We start from the raw sequence: 20,190 nt of genomic DNA, 5'->3' as shown, positions 1-20,190 counted from the left end.
CACAAAACCCATGATAACTTTTCAAGTGTATTCACAGAAGCATGTTGCAAATCCAAAATAACTTGTAGAAATATTTCCAACTACATTTAGATGTTTTTATAATAGACATACTCATTTTTAATTATGAGAAATATTTTCTTATTTTCTTATGTTGCTATGCCTTTTGCTAAGAGACATTAAAAGAAACACTGATAATAGAGTATTTGGCAGGGAGCCTGAAAATTCTAAATGAGATCTTAAAAGTGAAATAATTCTGTTATTCCAATAAAAGTTACATTTTTGGATAACTTCTCCAATGGAAAATAACAAAGAAAAAATGATAGTACTTTTTTCTAATTGACAAATCTGTCTTTAACATTCTACATTACAACCTTTTTCATCCCATTTATTAAATGCCAAAATGGGGGAAAAAAATAAAATTATGTAATTTTTTTTTTTAAGCTGTATTCTACCTTACTGGTTATTATCTCCACTTTTAAGGTAGAGACATTCTGGTAGAAAAACCCAAAGTTATCTCCCTCTTTTACATTAAGCATTTTTAGATTGTTAAATACCTGAGTGAACAAATGTGCGGCACTCCAACTTAAAGACAGAATCAGACTGGAGCTCTGCATACTTAAAAAGAACTTACATCAAAGTCAGGAAAGACTGAGAAGATTAAAAGAGATTCCAAAATGCCAGACCTGTAGCTGTGAAAAATACTGTTTACACTGTGCCAGGATCCTGACCAACTATGCAGTAATTATTGTTGCTCTGGAAAGCTTGTTTTACAATTGGTTAAGTACAACATTTACTCACTGAACTAGAAGATAAATTATGTCAAAGTAATATTTAAGTCCTATAAACCAGATAAAGGCAATCTGAATTTAAATTAAATTTTATGTCACTAAATAATTATGTTAAGAAAATCTACAGCTCCCTGCCCATTTAATTACTTTGGAAGATTTTCTACTGTGTCATAATAATTTTATTCATGCTCGATTAGAAAACCTTGTAATCTTAGAGAGTAAAGTTACTAAGATAAGGCAAATTTCTCAAGGTCCCACTCCCAATACATAATTTTAGTGAGATCAATGCTGAAACTTCTAGAAGTGACAATCCAAAGCACTCTCAGTTTTGAGGTGTTTAATTTATTACTAATATAATGCTAAAATAACTTCTTCTTAAGTGAAGTATTTGGTATTATAAACACAACAATTGGAAATAAGGAAGCTGTTCCGAAAATATTTACATCAAGACACCTGCAACTTCCCAAGGAATACAGAGTCAGGAATATGGCTGTGGTACCATAGAAAAATTTTAAATATTTGAACTGTCAATTTCACTGGAACCAGGGAAAAGACCACGGCAGAGAATGAGTCTGTTTAAATACATATGAAACATTTAAAATAATCTTATTAACACATGACACTGAGGTTGTTGGCAGCTATGCTGAGAATAAGCTAGAGCTCGTTAAAAAATCACAGAATCACCTGGACTGGAGGGACCTCATGAGATCATCTAGTGCCACCTCCCTCCTCAAGCAGGGTCTATTGTCCAGCACTGTGTCTACTTGATTTCTGAACATCTCCACAGATGGAGACTCCACAACCTTTCTGGGCAACCTGTATAAGTATTTGACCGCCCTCACAATAAAAAAGTGTTTTCTTGTGTTCAGATGGAATTTCCTGGTTTTAAATGTGTGTCTGCTGCCTCTTGTCCCATCACTGGCTACTACAGAGGAGAATCTGGCTGCCTCTTCTTCATCCCCTCACATCAAGTATTTATACACACTGAAAAGATCTCCCTTAGCGTTCTCTTCTCCAGGCTGAAGAGTCTCGGCTCTCTCAGCCTCTCCTTTTATGAAAGAAGCTCCAGTCCCTTTAATCTGCTTTGCATCCTTGTGCTAGATCCACTTCAGTAAGTCCATGTAGTCTTCACCAGTGCTGAGCAAAGGGGAAGGATACCTCCCCTGACCTGCTGGCAACGCTCTTCCAAATGCAGCCCAGGATATTGTTGGCCCTTTTGTACCACAAGGGTGCATTGCTGGCTCATGGTCTGCTTGTTGTCCAGCAGGTACTTCTCCACAAAGCTTCTTCACAGATAATTTGCTTCCAGTGTATACTGATACCTGGGGTTATTGATCCCTAGATGCAGGATTGTGCATTTCCCCCTTGTTAAACTTCATGTGATTCCTCTTGCCCTAGTTCTCTTCTACATTCTGCTCCATTGTCTGGGTTGTTCACGCAGGTGCTGAACAGTACTGGCTCCAGTACTGGGCCCTGGGGTATACCACTACTGACTCATCTGCCATCTAGACTTTGTGCCACTGATCACAACCCTCTGGGCCCAGTTGTTCAGCTGGTCCTCAATCCACCTCACCATCTATTTATCTAACCTGTACTTCATCAGCTTGTCCATGAAGTTTATGAGATGAAGTCAAGTTAGCTTTGCTAAAGTGGAAGTCAACAATACCCACTACTCACCTTTCATCCACCGAACCAGTTGGCTCATTCTAGAAGGCAATGTAGTTGGTCAACTATAATTTCCCCTTCATGAGCCCACACAGACTATCCCAATCACCTTCTTGTCAGTTATGTGCCCTGGAAATGATTTGAGGAGGACTTCCTCTATCATGTTCCCAGGGACTGAGGTGAGGCTGGCCTGTAGTTCCCCAGATCTTCCTTCTTGAAGCGGTATTTGTTCTTTTCCAGTCTTCAGGAACCTCTGTCAGTCACCACGACCACCCAAAGATAATCAAAAGTGGCCCTGCAATGATATCAGCCAGCTCCCTCTGCACTTGCGGATTCAACCTGTCAGGCCCCACGAACTTACAGAGCTGTGTCCTCCATCCAAAGCCGTGTGGGTGCAAGGCTGACAGCAAACGGTTACTTCAGTAGTGCCTGGGTCTTGTGCTTTGTGACCATCATTTTTAAGGAAGTGTATGCTGGACAGAAGAAGTTTGCTGGCCTCTTCTTTGTTCCCTTCTGCATGAACTGCTCTGCAAACTGCTGCATATCTGTTGGCTGCTTCTGTTATCACTACACAAACTGCTGCATCATCTGGCTGCTATCCAGTCCTCTTCCTGGCACAGGCTAAAAGTGTGCTCGACCCTCCCTAATCAGGGGCCAGCTAGAACAGAGGCTGCAGGCACCCACTGATCAAGGACAGCTGATGGAGTTCGGTAGAAGCCACTAGAGCTACCCTTACCCTAGCCCTACCCGGCAGCAGCAGGCACCCTGTTTTCTCAGAGGTTTCCCAGAAGTGCCCAAATCCCAGAAAAAGTACCCAGAAGCTCAAGAAGATACCAAGATAATATCAAAGAAGCAGAAACCGCTGCAGAAACTGCTGTGTATGTGAGCTGTGTGCTGGGCCTGGCTCTTCTATAGGCCAACTGAAAATGAAAAATGACCATTTCTAGATGTCACAATATAGCTGTATAACACAGTTGCTTTGATGCTTCTCATTAAGAGCATTTTTGGAATTCACTGAACTATTATATTAAAAAAATAAATAATTTTCAGAAAAAATAGTATTTATAAAAAATGCATCAAGTTCAGGGAAAATCCCTTCTACAAAGATATCCAAGTGAAATTAATTTCCAAAACCTTTAGAATTATATTTTGGAAATACATGTTTCACTTCACTGCATTGAGCATAGTAAAGGCAGAGTCTGGAAAAGTCCATGAAGTCTGTAATTGCAAGTGGTAGAAATTTTTAAGAAAGTATAGCAACGTGACAAAATTAAAGACTTTAAAAAAATCTTTACACGTGCAGCATGAATTACTTGAATTTTCTCAAAAAGAAACAGAATGGTGATTTGATTACAAAGAAAAAAACCCTTTAAATATCTCTTTAATGTAAAGCAGACATTAAAAAAAACAGTTGTTGGAGGCTTAAGCTACATGCCCAAGTGAAAAATAAAAAGCACATTTTGAAATGTGAAATTGGCTAGAAACACTGAAGAAATCAAGGAGACTTGTGAAGTCTATTTGCAGATGTCTTTCAGGTGGAAACTGTACTTCTGTGAAAGAAAATACTTAAATAAAGGGCAGGAATATTGAGAAAAATAATAAAGTCCTGCATAACACAGGCAGCCAGGAAGATGGCGTAGTTGTCCATTGTGGTTTAAATTCCACACTGCTAGGTTAGCACCCAATCTTTCTAACTTTTGCTGGTCAGTAATATTGGACCAGGGACTTTCCTGAGTAACTTGTAATTACCTTCAGAAGCTCCTGATGTCATTCTGAGCACTGGTGTAATAGTATCAAGTTGCCGCAGCAGTAACATGCTGTTCTGAATGCCTGAAGCCAACAAGAGGGACACTGAAAAGTTACGTATGAATGTAGTGCCCGCAGAATGGTCTAACATTTCTCATACAGGAGTGAGGGAAAGGGAACAAGTAGCTGTTTCTACTGGCCCACTTCTCCCAGTGACCAGAACTAAACCCAAAGAATCCTTCTTAGCATGGTCTTATATCTAACACAAAGCACTCCACCGAAGACAATAAAACTAAAAAAATTATACAAAGTCACTAGTGGTACAGCAAGGAGAAACACTGGCTTTTTATAAGAACAGTCAAGGTTTGAGGACTCCTTGCACCCACAGGAACACACAATGCTGGCTAACACATGAGTGGAAGAGGGTACTAGCAAAAGGAGAAAAAAAAAGGGCAGTACGTGTTCACACAAAATTTAACTAAGCTCACTCAAGACATTGTCACAACAAAGATGACCTTTACATGAGTGCCGTATACGTCTCAGGTTGGTTAAGAATCAGAAACAAGTTCACTGTGTGGTCTCTGGATATAGCCAGATTATCATGTAGCTACTATTTCTTCTGCCAGAACCATTGTTTTCCTCTTCTAAGTAACACCGTAAATAAGAATGCACCATGTATACCTTTTTTTTTTTTTTTTTCTTAATAGAGCTACAGCAAATACTAAGTAGTTCCTTTGGAACAGATACAGAAGAGCAGCAGTAAACAGAAAGCCGATTGCTTCACTTTAGCTCACAACTCTGTTGCTGCTTTTTTATGGCTCTGCAAAGGAAACAAGCTATCTAAGTCTGAAGATCATTATTTGTGCCTCATGAAGATTGCTTACTTCTGCATAAGCTAGCTATGTGCAAAATGAGAAGACATAACAAAGGAGATGAGAGGAAAAGGAGTCAAAATCTTCAAAGAATGGGAACTAACGAGTTTACTCTTATAAATATCACTAACATACTTGCTAAATGCTAGACTATTAATGTGTTGGTTTATTCAGAAAATAAATATTTATACATTTTGCTACTACAGCAGTATGAAAGTAGTAATATGCATAAGAATCCAATTTTTATTTATCACTGCACTAGTTGTTCTCCATGACTGCACTACTTAAAATTTTAAGTGAGTTCAAAATTTTCTCTTAAGCAAAACCAAAAATAGATCATGCATCCTGATACAGGATCCTTTAATGCTGCACTGATCTTATCAAAGAGCTTTCAGGGCTTCATCTCTATCATTATGAATGATCTCCCTACAGTATATTTCTGTAAACATATCACATTAGCGTACACTGTTTTCTGCACACTCTTCTGTCCTTTGGGCTCTCTGGAAAGCATCCAGGGAGATTAACTCTGACAGAAGACATTTCAGACACTTCTGTCATCAATTTCCATTGCTGACTTATTTGCGTACCATCACTTCAATGTGTAAGAACCTAAACTGCTCTTTTTGACGTGGCAGCAAGATCATATCCCAGTATGATCGTACAGCAGTAATACATCATATCACTAAGCCACATAATGTAACATATTTAGTATTTTAATAATTATTTGTTAACTCAAATGATACCATATAACTTTATCTACAGTGTATCCATTGGATAAAAGCTATTATCACTTTATTTGAAATCAAGTATTCATCCCCCTTTACTCTTGAAATAAATAACCCACAGTCATCATCTAATTCAGTGATGTTGTAAATTTGTGCTTGTAAGCCAATTTCACACATATGTCAATAAGTATTTTAAGGTTTGTATAACTTTGAACTAAAAATCTACAATTCAGTTAATCTTTATGTTTATTATAATTACACAATGGCACGCAATAATACTTATTCTACTTCCATAATAATTACTATATGTATTTTTGCTATGTAATTTTTGATGCAGATTTATTCCTGTGAGGTGAAAGAAATACTACTACCCAGACTTACTCCTCTTAACAGGGAAACATTTGTCCTAGTTACCTCTATAATGAACACAGGGAGATGAGTGCTCACTCTGGGACAGGGTCCCACCTTTGGTATTTCTTAGTAGTTCTAATATTAAACTTAATCTTGGATGACCTCTGATCAGTGTAGGTGGGGTGATGAGCTCTGACTCAGTGTAGGCAGGGCCAGGAGTGAAGGCAGCTAAACCCCTCACACCTACAAAAGTAGCCCCCAGGGCGTGTGGCAAACCAAGCAGGCACACAGGGCATGGTGCAGTAGCTTGCGCAGCAGCTCGTGCAGGAAAGGTGCTGTCCCCCTAAGAGCTCAGAGAGAAGGAGGTCCAGTAATGGTCATCGCCCCCCTCCAGAAGAAACCTAGCCATGGCTTTCACTCAGCCAAAAGCCAGCACCAGATGGAGCTCCCATGAAAACGTGCAGCTTTGCAGGTCACAGGCTGCAGGGAGTGCCTGAGCTTGTCATGGCTACCAGAAAGCACCAGAGATAACAAATGTGTGAAGTGTGACCAGGTGGATGATCTGCTCAGCCTGGTGGTGGAGCTGAAAGAGGAAGTAGAAAAGTCAAGGATGCAGAGGAAAGCCCGTCCAGGTTGGAGGAGCCAGGGAGAGTCGGTCAACCCCACACATCATGACCAGCTCTGCTAGAAAGACCAGAAAGGTGGTTGTCATCGGCAACTCCACTCAGAGGAATGGATGGCCTGGTCTGCTGCCTCCCTGGGGCCTGGGTGAGGGATGTCATGAGAAAACTCCCTTGTCTGGTACTGCCCTCTGATTACTGTCCCTTACTGGTCTTCCAAGTGGGCAATGATGAAGTCCAAATGACACAATGCCTGAGGGCAATGAAGAGAGACCTCTGGGCCTTGGGGTGACTGGCTGAGGGATCAGGAGCACAATGAGTTGTTTTCTTCTGCCCTGCCAGCCAGCTGCAGGGAATGACGGGGCATGTAATTGGAAGATCACACAGATCAATACCTGGCTCCGGGCCCCATGTCAGTGGCTGCATTTTGGGCTTTTTGATCAGGGGTCAGTTTACACAGCACCAAGTCTGCTGGCAACAGATGAGGTTCACCTGTCTCGAAAGAGGAAAAGGATTTTAGGTCAGGAGCGAGCAGGGCTCATCGAGAGAGCTTTAAACTAGATTCGAAGGGGGAAGGGAATAAAACCAAGCTTGTAGAGATGAAGCTGGGGGTGGCTTGCCAGGGTTGGAGGCAAGAACAATAGCACAGCTGAAGTACATCTATGCCGATGCTCAATGCATGGACAACACACAGGAGGAGCTGGAAGCCGTCATGCAGCAGGAAGACTATGACATCATGGAAACATGGTGGGATAACTCGCATGAGTGGAGTGTTGCAATGGATGACTACCAACCCTTCAAGAGGGGATAGGCAAGGAAGGAGAGGCAGTAGGAGAGGTGAGGTCGCTCCATATGTCAGGGAGTGTTTTGACTGTCTAAAGTTGAATGATGGTAACAACAAGGTTGAATATTTATAGGTAAAGACCAGGGGGAGGGCCATGTCAGTGAGGGTGGATACCCTGGTCTGTTACAGACCATCCAACCAGGATGAAGAGACAGACAAAACATTCTACAAGCAACAGGGAGAAGTCTCAAGATCGCTAGCCCTTGTTCTCATGGGGACTTCAACCTACCAGATGTCTATTGGAAATACAACACAGCAGATAGGGAACAGACTGGGAGGTTCCTGGATTGTGTGGAGGATAACTTCTTGACACAGCTGGTGAGTGAGCCAACCAGGGGAGATGCCCCACTGGACCTGCTCTTTACAAACAGGGAAGGACTGGTGGCTGGAGGAAATCTTGGGCACAGTGATTATGAGATGATAAGAGTTTTCAGAGAAGGAGGGAAGTCAGCAGAACTTCTACCTTGGACTTCCAGAGGGCCAAATTTGGCCTGTTTACGACCGTGTCTGACAGAGTCCCTTGGGACACAGATCTGAAGGGCCAAGGGGTCCAGAAAGGCTGGATACTTCTCAAGAAGGAAATCATAAAGGTGCAGGACAGGCCACCCCCACATGCCAGAAGACAAACCAGCAGAGAAGACAACCAGCCTGGCTGAACAGAGAGCTTTGGCTGGAACTCAGGGAAAAAAGGAGAGCTTACTACCTTTGGAAGAAGGGGCAGGCAACTCAGGAGGACTCAAGGATGTTGCATGGTTATGCAAGGAGAAGATTAGAGAGGCAAAAGCCCACCTACAACTGAGGCTGGCCACTGCCTTAAAAGATCAAAAAATGTTTTTACAGATACATTAGAAACGAAAAGGAGGGCCAAGGATAATGTGTACCCTTTATTGGATGTGGGGGGGAACATTGCCACAAGGGATGAGGAGAAGGCTGATGCACCCAGTGCTTTCTTTGCCTCAGTCTTTGATAGCAAGTTACTCTCTGGGTAATCAGCCCCCTGAGCTGAAAGACAAGGACGAGGAGGAACAGAATGAAGTCTCCACAGTCCAGGAGGAAATGGTTGGTCACCTGCTGCTCTACTTAGATACACAGAAGTCTATGGGGCTGGATGGCAACCAAGGATATCCAAGGATTGAGCTGACAGAGGAATTCACCAAGCTACTCTCCATCATTTATCTGCATTCATGGCAAACTGGATTGCTCCCAGAAGCCTGGAGGTTAGCCAATGTGATGCTCATCTACAACAAGGGCAAGGAGGAGTATCCAGGAAACTACAGGCCTGTCAGCCTGACCTTGGTGCCAGGGAAGATTATGGAGCAGATCATCCTGAGTGCCATCACGCAGCACATGCAGCAGAACCAGGGAATCAGGCCCAGACAGCATGAGTTTATGAAAAGCAGGTCCTGCTTGACAAACCTGATCTTCTATGACAAGGTGACCCACCTAGTGGGGAGACGCTGTGGATGTTGTCTACCTGGACCTTAGTAAAGCCTTTGACACCATCTCCCACAGCATCCTCCTGGAGAAACTGGCTGCTTATGGCTTGGATGGGTGTGCTCTTTGCTGGGTAAGAAGCTGGCTGGCTGGCCAAGCCCAGAGTAGTGGTGGAGTTACATCCAGATGGCGGCTGGTCACAAGTGGTGTTCCCCAGGGCTCAGTGTGGGGCCAGCTCTGTTCAGTATCTTTATCAATGAGCTGGATGAGGGGATCAAGTGCACCCTCAGTAGTTTGCAGACACCACCAAGTTGGGGGGAACTGTTGATCTGCTTGAGGGCAGGAAGGCTCTGCAGAGGCATCTGGACAGGCTGGGTCAATGGGCCAAGGCCAGCTGTATGAGGTTCAGTGAGGCTCAGTGCTGGGTCCTGCACTGGGGTCACAGCAACCCCACACAATGCTATGGGCTTGGGGCAGAGTGGCTGGAAAGCTGCCTGGTGGTAAAGGACCTGGGGGTGCTGGCTGATGGCTGGCTGAGCGTGAGCCAGCAGTGTGCCCAGGTGGCCAAGGCGGCAAACAGCAGCCTGGCTGGTATCCAAAACAGTGTGGCCAGCAGGACTAGGGAACTAATTGTTCCCCTGTACTTGGCACTCACCTCAAATCCTGTGTTCAGTTTTGGGCTTTCAAGAGGGATACTGAGGTGCTGGAGCGTGTCCAGAGAAGGGCAACGAAGCTGGTGAAGGGTCTGGAGCACAAGTGTTATGAGGAGCAGTTGTGGGAGGTGGGGTTGTTTAGCCTGGAGAACAGTAGACTCAAGGGGGATCTTACTGCTCTCTACCTGAAATGAGGCTGTAACGCAGGTGGGTGTCAGTCGCTTCTCCCAGATAACAAGCCACAGGACAAGAGGAAATGGCCTCAACTTGTGCCAGGGGAGGTTTAGATTGGATATTAGGAAAAATGTCTTCACTGAAAGGGTGGTCAAGCATCGGAACAGACTGCTCCAGGGATGTGGTAGAATGATCATTGGAGTTGTTTAAAAGATGTGTAGACGCAGTGCTTGGTAACATGGCTTAGTGGTGGACTTGGCAGTCCTGCGTTAACGGTTGGACTTGATGATCTCAAAGGTCTTTGCCAACCTAAATGATTCTATGACGTAACAAAATCCCACCTAGAACAGTCTAGAAATGAAAATGCAGGCTCAATTCAAAGAGGGAAGAAATCCACTGGCATGGCTTTTTTTCTTCCCTTCCCATCTCAGTACTGCTCATTTCCTAAGTCACTAGATCGAACATGAGCCTTCTACATGTTTCTTTCAGTTTTTGACAATATCACCATTAACATTGTTAATCTTCCTCTTTATAGCTTTATGTTTATATGGTTCTTTATATCTTGCTTTAATGTGTATTGAGGAGTCTCAAACATACACCCTTTATGTTTCTACTCTCAACTCATTATTAATCTAAGCCCAATTGTCAAAGGAGTTGAACAGTTAAAAATGCTCCTGATGTAAGTGGAAATTAAGCTTTGAATTTAAAAAGTACAATGCAAATGGGAAGTTTTAAAAACATAATGATGTTTTCAAAGTGTTGTATAAAAATTGAATAGATATTTTCAAATGTTTTGGAGTAAGTTTTTCTCCTAGTATGTTTTACTTCCAGTCTGCAAAATGGGCACAGTATCACTTTCAGATCTGAACAACATGATGAAAATTAATCAGTTACACACTCAATATTATGCCTCAATCTTCAGAAGATAGTCCATGACAAAACCAATAACTTCATATAATGTGAAAGATTTGGAGGATCTGCTGAAAGTAGAACAGAGGAACATGAGATCTACAATTAAATAAAAAGGAATAATGTTTAATAGCCATTACATGTGCAGCGTCCTGTTTGCCATTAAACAGAGCTGAGATCTTGTTACAAACAGTATGTTATTATGTAATTAAATGTGTTGGAAATGCAAGTGCACATGGGAGTCGAATTAAGATTGCAAACTATGTTATTAATGCTTGGGTGGGGGTAGCTAGCAGCAGCAGTATTGTGAGCATCTCACCATTAGAAAGATCAAGACAGATGCTGAAGCTTTACAGTCTGCTGTTCCCATTGTTTGGCTCAAGGCAACTGCGTGCATGGCCAAGATTATAAGACAATCAGTGCTCCTGTTTTTCTAGATATTGGAGTGAGACAGCAGTTCAAATTCATGTGCCAATAGGAAATGTCTATGATGAATGTCAACCCCCTAATTCCCACTGCAAAATAGCAAAGAAAAGTATTTCCAAATTCATTTATCCACCATTATATATAATACAGTGTGCTAACTCTGAATATTTGCCTCAAAAAATTAGTTCAAAAAGCAATGTCTCTAAAACACAGCCACTTTTATAAATGTTCCTAAGGAAGAACTAAGAAACTGTCTGTTTCTTCAGATTCAGTACTCCACAGAAAAACTCTAAATATGCTAAAACTGAATATCCATAGCTTTTCTGTATCCTGGATATTTAATTACATAACAGTAATAGTAATTACAAAATCTTTAATAGCATGATAGCATTTTAATATACTACTAAATATGCTTTAATAGCATATTCACCACATAACTTTTGATTCTCCCTTACTACATTGACTTTTCCTGAATGAATTCTCAATCCTTACTGTGAAACTTAAATAACCTGAGGTTTCAAATTTTCATGTTCAACTTCAGTGAAATTTAGTACTATTTTTATATATTAAAAAACAATAAAAAACATAGCTTTGGGGCCTATACACCATTAGTTTCTTAGTTCAAGAACTGGTCTTCTGTTATTATTATTTCTATTACTGGAGTTGCTAATCTGGCTTTTAATAATTCACTGTAGTTGACTAAGATTAATGATGAGTAATACCAAATTCTTCCACTACAGATAATTTAACTGAGATACTAAATATCAAGTTGCCTAAACAAACCAAGAATTACTGAGACACCCAACTCTGAAAACACAAGCTGGACACAATTTAATTCATAAAATACTGAAATGTTTGAGTCTGAATATCTTCCCAAACTTTTAGGAACAGACTAGACTATACGCTGTCAAAACTGAATTATTTCTTGTGATACTGCAATCATAAATATTCATTATCTGTTCTATTGAACTATCAAATTCAGTAAGTCAGGGAGAACAAAAACATAACACAGAGAAACCAGTCAGTCAGTTACTTCATTATATTAAAATTCTGAATAACCGAAGATTTATTTCATGTCTTGGGCATAATGTCTCCCTCACACCCCTTGCCATATCTCTCTTCTTTGTATATACATGTTAGGCTTTGACACTTGCATAACTGCATCTGCAACAAAACTTGGGTCACTAGTACTGGTTTCTCCTAATCTTTTAGATAATGACCTTAAGTTCATATTTTTATATATCTTAGGCATAGTCAGGTCTGTCCCTGCAATAAAATGAAAACTTCTGTGCAATTTTAATATTCTTTCACTTAAAATTACAGCAGAAACATGTTGCACAAATGACAATATCTACATCTGTGCTGCCAGTCATTAAAACAATTTAGATGGTTGAAATTGTTAAATCGCCTTCAACTGAAGAGAAACCTCAAATGTCAGAGCTCGGTTTGTTGTCAGCATGCTTCATACTCAGCTGCTACCTTTCCATTTTTTATTAGTGCTTAGAAAGAAGTCACACATCAAGGTCAGTTAGCACGCTCACCAGCTGTTCAGCAAGTTTACTCACCCTTTGACCTTCTTTGCCAGGTGGACCTTGGGGACCCTCCAGTCCTGGCAAACCCTGAAAATACAAACGTTAAACAAATGTAGCATTCAGTGTTATTTATCTTACATTATTCTATAGAAGTAAGACTAAGCCAAAGAGTCAGATGTCAAGACAAAGCATTTATTTCTAATAATAAAAATAGGTTATTCATAATAACTTCTTTCAGGATAATGTTATATTCAGGTGTGAGAAAAAATGCAAACAATAATTACTAATTACATTCCTCCTTATAAAGGCCAAAGCATTTGGAAAAGAAGAGGTAAGTGAGTGCTACTTAAGCATAGCTATGTTTAACTACATTGTTACATGAAAAGTGATTCATCTTGTTAAGTTCGGATGCCATAAGAAAAAAAGGAAGAAATGCTACATTAAATGAATGACACCTTACACTACAACTCAAATTCAAATATAGTCCCTGAAGGGGGAGGGGAAGGGAAGGGAGGGGAGGGAAATGGGACTAAATATAGCAGAAGGCCGTATGCTTGCTGTATTGAAAGAACCAGCCCCATGCAGCTTCCTCTGTGTCCCTGGCTCAGCTTTTTAAAACCCTTCAGAGCCACTTCTGTGTCGCCCTCTCCCCTGACCAGGCACAGGAGCTTTGGGTGTTTTGAACGTAGCCTTGACTTGTGAGCCTGCCTTCTGAACTCAGCGCAAGAATCTGCCTTTGCAGTCACAGACAGAATCACAGACTGTTTCCAACACTTTGGGGCTTTAATTTTATATCTGATTAATGTACAATATAAACATAAAGCCTTCAAATAACACCTCTGTACTTGGAACAGTGTCCCTTGCCCCTTAACTTTATGTCACCTTGGAACACAATTTCTAAAAAAAATTACTTCGAGGAAGCTATCCAATTTCCATTATAGCAACAAGAAATATGAAATCTGTTTCAATGTAATCAGCAAATAGTACTGAACTATAGTACTTTTTATAATTTTAAAAAAAGTATCGAACGCAATACTGCATATTCTAACAGGCTATCACAAAATTAAATAACTTATCTTCAGTTTATGTAAAAGTTTGAAATATTAATATGTTAAATTCTTAACCATTTAAATTACTCAGACTCACATATTGCTTCAACTTGAGTTACATCTTTGATCAAACTCTGAACTCTTTATTTAAACTCAATTACACGTATTTATTGCCCCAGTAAGGGTAAACTAAAGCCCTTCGAGAATCACGTTTTTAAAGCATCCAGATTTCCAGAAATGAATTTTAAAAGTTCATTTATAATCTCTAATTCCCAAGATACACTTGAGAAACTAGTGGGCATGCCAAAGCTGCTAGATCATGTATCTACCAGTGATGTTTTAAGTTGTTTAGAATTAAGTATGACTCAAATTTTAAATAAAAGTAGTCAGTTCAAGAGTTTTTCTATTCCTATCATTTCTCTACTTTCAAACACTTAAGCTAGAACACTACCTCAGATAGTATTTCACTTCAGTTTATAATGTAAACAAGGTAAGGTTCAGGATCATTTACACAACTGATGCGCACCATTTCCATCTTTCTCTGCAAAAGTTTATGGAACTAGACTATGCATGACAATGTTGTGTCCAACAAATAAATCATGGTAAGTTAATTACAGTGCAGTTAAGTAGCTTATACATGCACAAACCCATAAAGCAGTATGTGAATATGACCTCCATAAAATTTCTCTATTTTTCCTCAGGATAGTTTGGAACTTGCAGAGAATTCTGACTGTCCAAGTGTTAGCAGTATTCTACATTTGTGGAAAGATTCTGAGAATTCAGGAAGAGGTGGAGTTATGTTTTGTTAATATTTCATTTATAGGGACAACTTTATGCAGGGGAGTGAGATGAAAACCTGTAATGTCTGTTTTATGGAGGAGGAAATACTTAGCCTCTCATATCTGTACAAAAAGGCTCCAAGGGGACAAAAATTACACAAGAATGTAACTGCACAATAATGATAATTAATAACCAACATTTCTGTCCAAGACTGACTTTTATTCTTTTTCTTCTCTCTACAATATCATTGTCAAGAAAAAGGAACCAGATAAGGAGGTTTATCTTCGAGGAAAGGGAGGAGAGCAGCTTACAATTGGAAACTAGGCAGGGAGGACTACCCTGTACAAGGAGCCACATCCTGACATTGAAACTGAGGTAAAAGTTCACACTAACTTCAGTGGGATCTTTGCTTTAAAAAGTGGTAAGACAACATGAACCATGTTAACTAATATGGCTGTAAAACTGTCAGAACCTGGTAACGGTACTGACTTAGCAATGCTATCCCTGTTCAGCATTCACTGGATGAGATCCTGGAAAAACAACTGAAGAAGAAACCTGTGCGAAGAATTAAACGGAAAACCCTACAGTGAAATCTGCCTAAAGGAACAAATAAAACACCCCCTGTTGAACTTCTATAAATCTTGGCAATGAATGTAACAGTTTAGCACAGAAGTACGTATTTGTAGGAAGACAAAGTATCTGCGTAGGTCTTATGCCTATTTAACTTCTAGAGATCTCCATTTGGAAATCAAAGATCAGATTCTTGACTGCCTCAAGTCACAGAGAGCACAGTGGGTAGACAAAGCCCACCAAGGGAGCCCACCACCGCAGACAGAAAGGGACAGAATATAGACCGAGTATATGCATGTGGCCTCGCGGGATATGCCATTGATTGTGTTGAAAACATTTATGTCAGAAAGAAATCCATTTTACCTCTGGCATTTCCCCAGGCAAACAACATCCAAAGCTATCAAAATGATTCACTGTCTGTCACCCTGATAGTCTCGCACTGGCAAGAGGATGGTATGGCAGTGAACAACAGGAGGCGTAGGAATAGCGCAAGGCAAAGTGAGATATAAGAACAGCCCATTCCTGTAGCATCAGACCGGCAGGAAAATATAATGCATCCTTACAGGTAGCCTGATATGCACAGGATTTTCCTGATGTGCCAGGCCACCTTTGAGGTTGGAAGGTGGTAGCCTTCTACCCACTTTATGTAGAAGCCAACTGAAATAACATATGAAGTCTTTAGGGCTTGTACCTGTCACACACCAGGCAAGCCCCTTGGATTTACATGCCTGAAGCAGCTTGAGAAACATCAAGTGCAAATCTCTCAAACATTACCATGTAGTCTGGGGAAAAAAGAGTCAGTAAGCTGGAAATGGGCTCGGGTACATCTGAAACTTAGAAAATCTATTACAATGAGCGAAGATGGCTATGAAAACAGGTGAAACACGATGCACAGACAGGCACAAGAAGCTTGCACAAGTTCTTGAAAATTGAGAGTGGAAACTTGTGAATTCCTTTATAAGAGGTAAACCATAGGCGTTGGTAAGGGAAAAGATGCTGGTTGTAAAGCTAAATAAAGAAAAAGCAAGCATGCTATGAAGCACATGCTGTCAGATTTTCAAACAAAATGTTGCCAAAACTTAGAATAATCTTTAGTTGAGGGAATATAGGAAAAATGACAGGTTTAAGAAAAAAAGCTACAGAAGAATAAGTTAGCTTTTAAAATCTTGCATGACATTGAAAATATATGTAGGAATTAATATTTTAATACTTAACAATATTTTTTTCAAGTATCAGGAGATAAAATCTATTAAGAGTTATTAAAATTGAAATGGTAGAAGAAAAATGTGTTTGGAAGTAACAGAAAAGTAATCTAACAGTTGAGCCAGTTAAGCTGTTTTAAATTTCATAAACTATCAATTTAAAGTGTGTTAGCTGGCATGTAGCTATCAGAAACCACTTATTACAAAAGGGTTAAAATCCTGTCATGTGAACCTGGAGGTACAAAAACATTTTTAAATGCCTGATACATCACAACAAGCATCCGCAGAGACATGGTGGCGACCTGGTTCATAAATTTAATAGCTTAGAGTAACTGCCTAGGAATGCACACTGAACAAAAGCAAAGGTTTTATTGTGACCCCTTAGTGAATTAAAATAAACCAGAACAAACAAAAAGAAAAATCCCAGCTGAAGTGAGAGAATGAAGTTACTTGAAATTGTAATTTGTATTACTTCCTCTGGAAGCTTATGGACGATGGCAAAAGAGTAAAATATTAGACAACATTTTTTTGTATTCTGAAAGTTGCTTCAAAACATAGGTGATAGTTTTTTAAGCAGAAAGCTAGACAGCTGCCTTACATACTCATAGGTAATGTTGCTGAAATAGGTTCTGAGCTGGCAGCCTTTCCTTCTCAACACAAATTAGAATACAATACAAATGCTAACAATAGCAAGGCAGATCTAATTAAGGCACAAAAATTATTTCATTACAGACTGGTTTCTGTGTTCTATACCCAAACTACTTACCTATTTTTTTCCTCACTATGAATTCCAGCAAACACATGACCTCAATTTATGTGGAATAAATGCTACTAGGCAGAAAGAAAGTATATGTAGTTTAGTGAGATGAGTCAATTGAAAACAGAGGCAAAGCCCAAATTAGGCATGCAGAAACACCTTGGTAGTGTTTTAAACCACTTGAATATGTGAGCTTTTATAATGATAAAACTTGCTACTTTAAAAAGACACAGCTATAATAGACATGATTCAGCTAAGTAATTTGAAAACAGTATGTTTACAAACAGAAAGGTATAGCTGTACTGAAACAAAATCAACACAAACCATTTTAAAAGAGAATTGGTGGGCAATTCCCACTGGAGGGGTTTGACGTATTTCTTCAATGTACAGTTCTCACCAGGACAAAAAATATCTGTCATGCTGATGTACTACATAAACAATGATCCTTCTGTAAAACCCACAAGCAGACCAGCACAGAATCACACAAATCAATAGTCAGGTAAAAAGCAACCACGGATTTCCAAGTTCCTGACATAACATAATGTGTGATCATGGATCATTGTGGGATGGATGGTACTGCTGTGGCTGTACTCATTCAAGAACGTCCCAGCATCCCAGACGGGATGCATCAAGATGCAGTTCAATTAGATCTTAAATTCATCTACCTATCTGGAAGTGTTACCAGACAAGTTCTACTGTGCAGGTCACGATTGTCACTGTGATTCTTCTATGCTATTTTGAGGATATTTTCCTCTTTGGTCTGTATCATATGGAGGGGAAACGCGTGCCCTCCTCTTGTGTAAGAATGGGCTATTACCCTCAGCAAGCAAAGGAGCTGAAATATAAAGTTTACCCACAGTCAAGGTGGCTTACAGTGTTGGCTTCCCAGATATCTTCAAGATAGTTTACTTGCTGCCATTGTCCTGCTGACCCACCTCAAAGCTCAAACAGGAGAGTGAGGAAGAGAGAGATCTTAGAATATGGCTATGATTGTTTCTTTTTCTTGTCCACAAGACTGTCCAACACCACCCACACGAAAATCCACAGAGCATGCAGACACACCTCACTTATAAAATTCTGCTAGAATGGGAAAAATGGCAGAGGAAAATCACAGATGGATGACTAATTTCTTGTACTACCATTCAGTGAGGGGAATTAGACTACCACTTATCTCAAATACCTCTATCATCAGCATTTCCAAATACAACCTGGTCTCATTCTCATCCTTACTGAAGTAAGTTGAGATGGCAAGCTGAAAGATTTGTACCCCCTGTTTGGCCTTTTATTGCTACTGTGGTAATCATACTGTTTTGCTTAGGAGTGGAAAGTTGAATAGGCCACAATTTGGCTTTCAAAAGTGCTGCCAACCCATTTACTTCTGTGGGAAAGGAGACAGCAGTTAGCAGAAGTATTTCAGTCTGCCAGAAAACATGATCAGCTACATTTTCATGGTAATCTATTACTGACGTGAACAGAAAATAGGTTCCTTGCTGATCTCATTATGCTTTGGGTTTGGTCATTTCTGTAGCGCTCTCTGGTAACTTGAAATCTGCTTTGCTTCAGAGATAATAGTTTCAAAGGGAAACTGGAAGAGTAATTTCACAGAAGTTCACACTTTATGAAACTAGTACTTTTAATAGACATGGCTTTATTTTCTAAGCAAAAAAAAAGTATTATTTAAAATCCTGGGGAGTACTTTGAAATGATTCTTTACATTGGTGTCTACTGCGTATGGGACTATTCTCAAATCATTCTTCTAACGAAGGACATATAAATCACATTTGTGCCAACTTAGCAGACACTGAATTTTTGAAAAATAGGTGTTCTGTGAGGCTAAGGCATCAATCTTCACTTGTACCTTCAGTATCGGTATTACTGCATAAAGAAGATAAACAGACTGAAACTGCTCAAACATCTATTTCACTAAAAGGGTAATCTTAATAGGATCTGCTTCCATACTTTAAAAGCATTTTTTAAAGAAGAGAATATTTGCAAGTTATACTGTGAGAGTTAAAGATCACCGTATCTCATGCAGAACAACTGAACAGTTCAGTATTTTCACGAAATTATTACACTTCCATTAAAAAATCTCAAATAGATTTTTCTTAGAGGGATATATAAAAAGATCTTTAGAATAAAAATACAATTTTCTGTCTATACTTTCTTTAGTTAACTAGACTTGCTCTCCTTTATTTTTATGTCATTACCTGAAAAGAAAGAGAGGATAATATTAGCTGAGATGCTTACTAACGAGGGATGTGTGTGTGTGCGTGCCCCTTCTTAAGTAATACAAGTTATTCAGATGACTTATTTTTTCCACTGTGAGACAAGAAAGGAACTGTGTGCAGAAGTCAAGAAAAGCAAAAACTGGCACACAATCTTTCAGGAAGAATCATCCAAAATACTGTTGCCCACTACAACAGCAAGGATGCTGGGATACCAAATGCCTCCTCTTTGGAGCTCCGTATAAATGCCAAATAATTACACTATGACTCAAGTAATGCATCAAATGAATTTATGAAATTCCTAGGCAATGCTGCCAAAAGTGAATTTTAACTTTACACACATAACTGCTGAAGGTCTGAGGGACAAGCTGCGTAATCTGTTGCTGATGTTTGTTTAGGGAGAGGAAAGCCAAAAGTGACGGCAGAGCCTGCCCAGGCCTGAACCTGCAGCTTCCTCCCACAGCCGCCTCCGCGCCGCACTTGTGCGCCAGCTTCATTCGGCTCGATTTAACCAGACCTGGGAGCCAACATTTCAACTATCTGTTTAGTAAGCAAGTCTTGGGGACTTCTGTCTGTGACTGACTTAAGCCTCGGCTGCTGCGTAAACACTTGGTGCCATCTGGATGACTATTTTATAACTCCTGAAAGGGATAGGTTCACAGGAACGTACGGATGGATGCTTGTTTTCCTCAGGAACTAAAAGCAGCATATCGAGTGTCAAGAGGAATAGTTACCATATATTTTACAAGAGATGGCTGCACTACCTTCCCTCACCTGTCACTCTTCTGACACGGCATGCACAGGCTTAAGCTGGGGATACCAGAGCGGGCAAGTTGCAGAGCCAGCTGTGCCCCTGCAGAAAACAGTC

The 20,190-nt window shown here is 40.1% G+C and overlaps 1 protein-coding gene across 4 annotated transcripts in view; it reads right to left on the bottom strand.

The window, feature by feature from the left end:
* The window catches only part of COL19A1 (collagen type XIX alpha 1 chain), a 203,936-nt gene that overhangs the window by 77,702 nt on the left and 106,044 nt on the right, over nt 1-20,190 (bottom strand). For all 4 annotated transcript variants that reach the window (XM_055810411.1, XM_013299754.3, XM_055810412.1 and 1 more), the window contains one exon: nt 12,773-12,826. In XM_055810411.1, coding sequence (XP_055666386.1) covers nt 12,773-12,826 — 54 coding nt within the window. The remainder of the gene's footprint in view (nt 1-12,772; nt 12,827-20,190) is intronic.

The sequence above is a fragment of the Falco peregrinus genome, chromosome 7 (assembly GCF_023634155.1).
Source record: "Falco peregrinus isolate bFalPer1 chromosome 7, bFalPer1.pri, whole genome shotgun sequence".
Taxonomy (NCBI): Eukaryota; Metazoa; Chordata; class Aves; order Falconiformes; family Falconidae; genus Falco; species Falco peregrinus.
The sequence above is the reverse complement of the archived record's forward strand: the minus strand, read 5'-3'. Positions and strand labels throughout refer to the sequence as shown.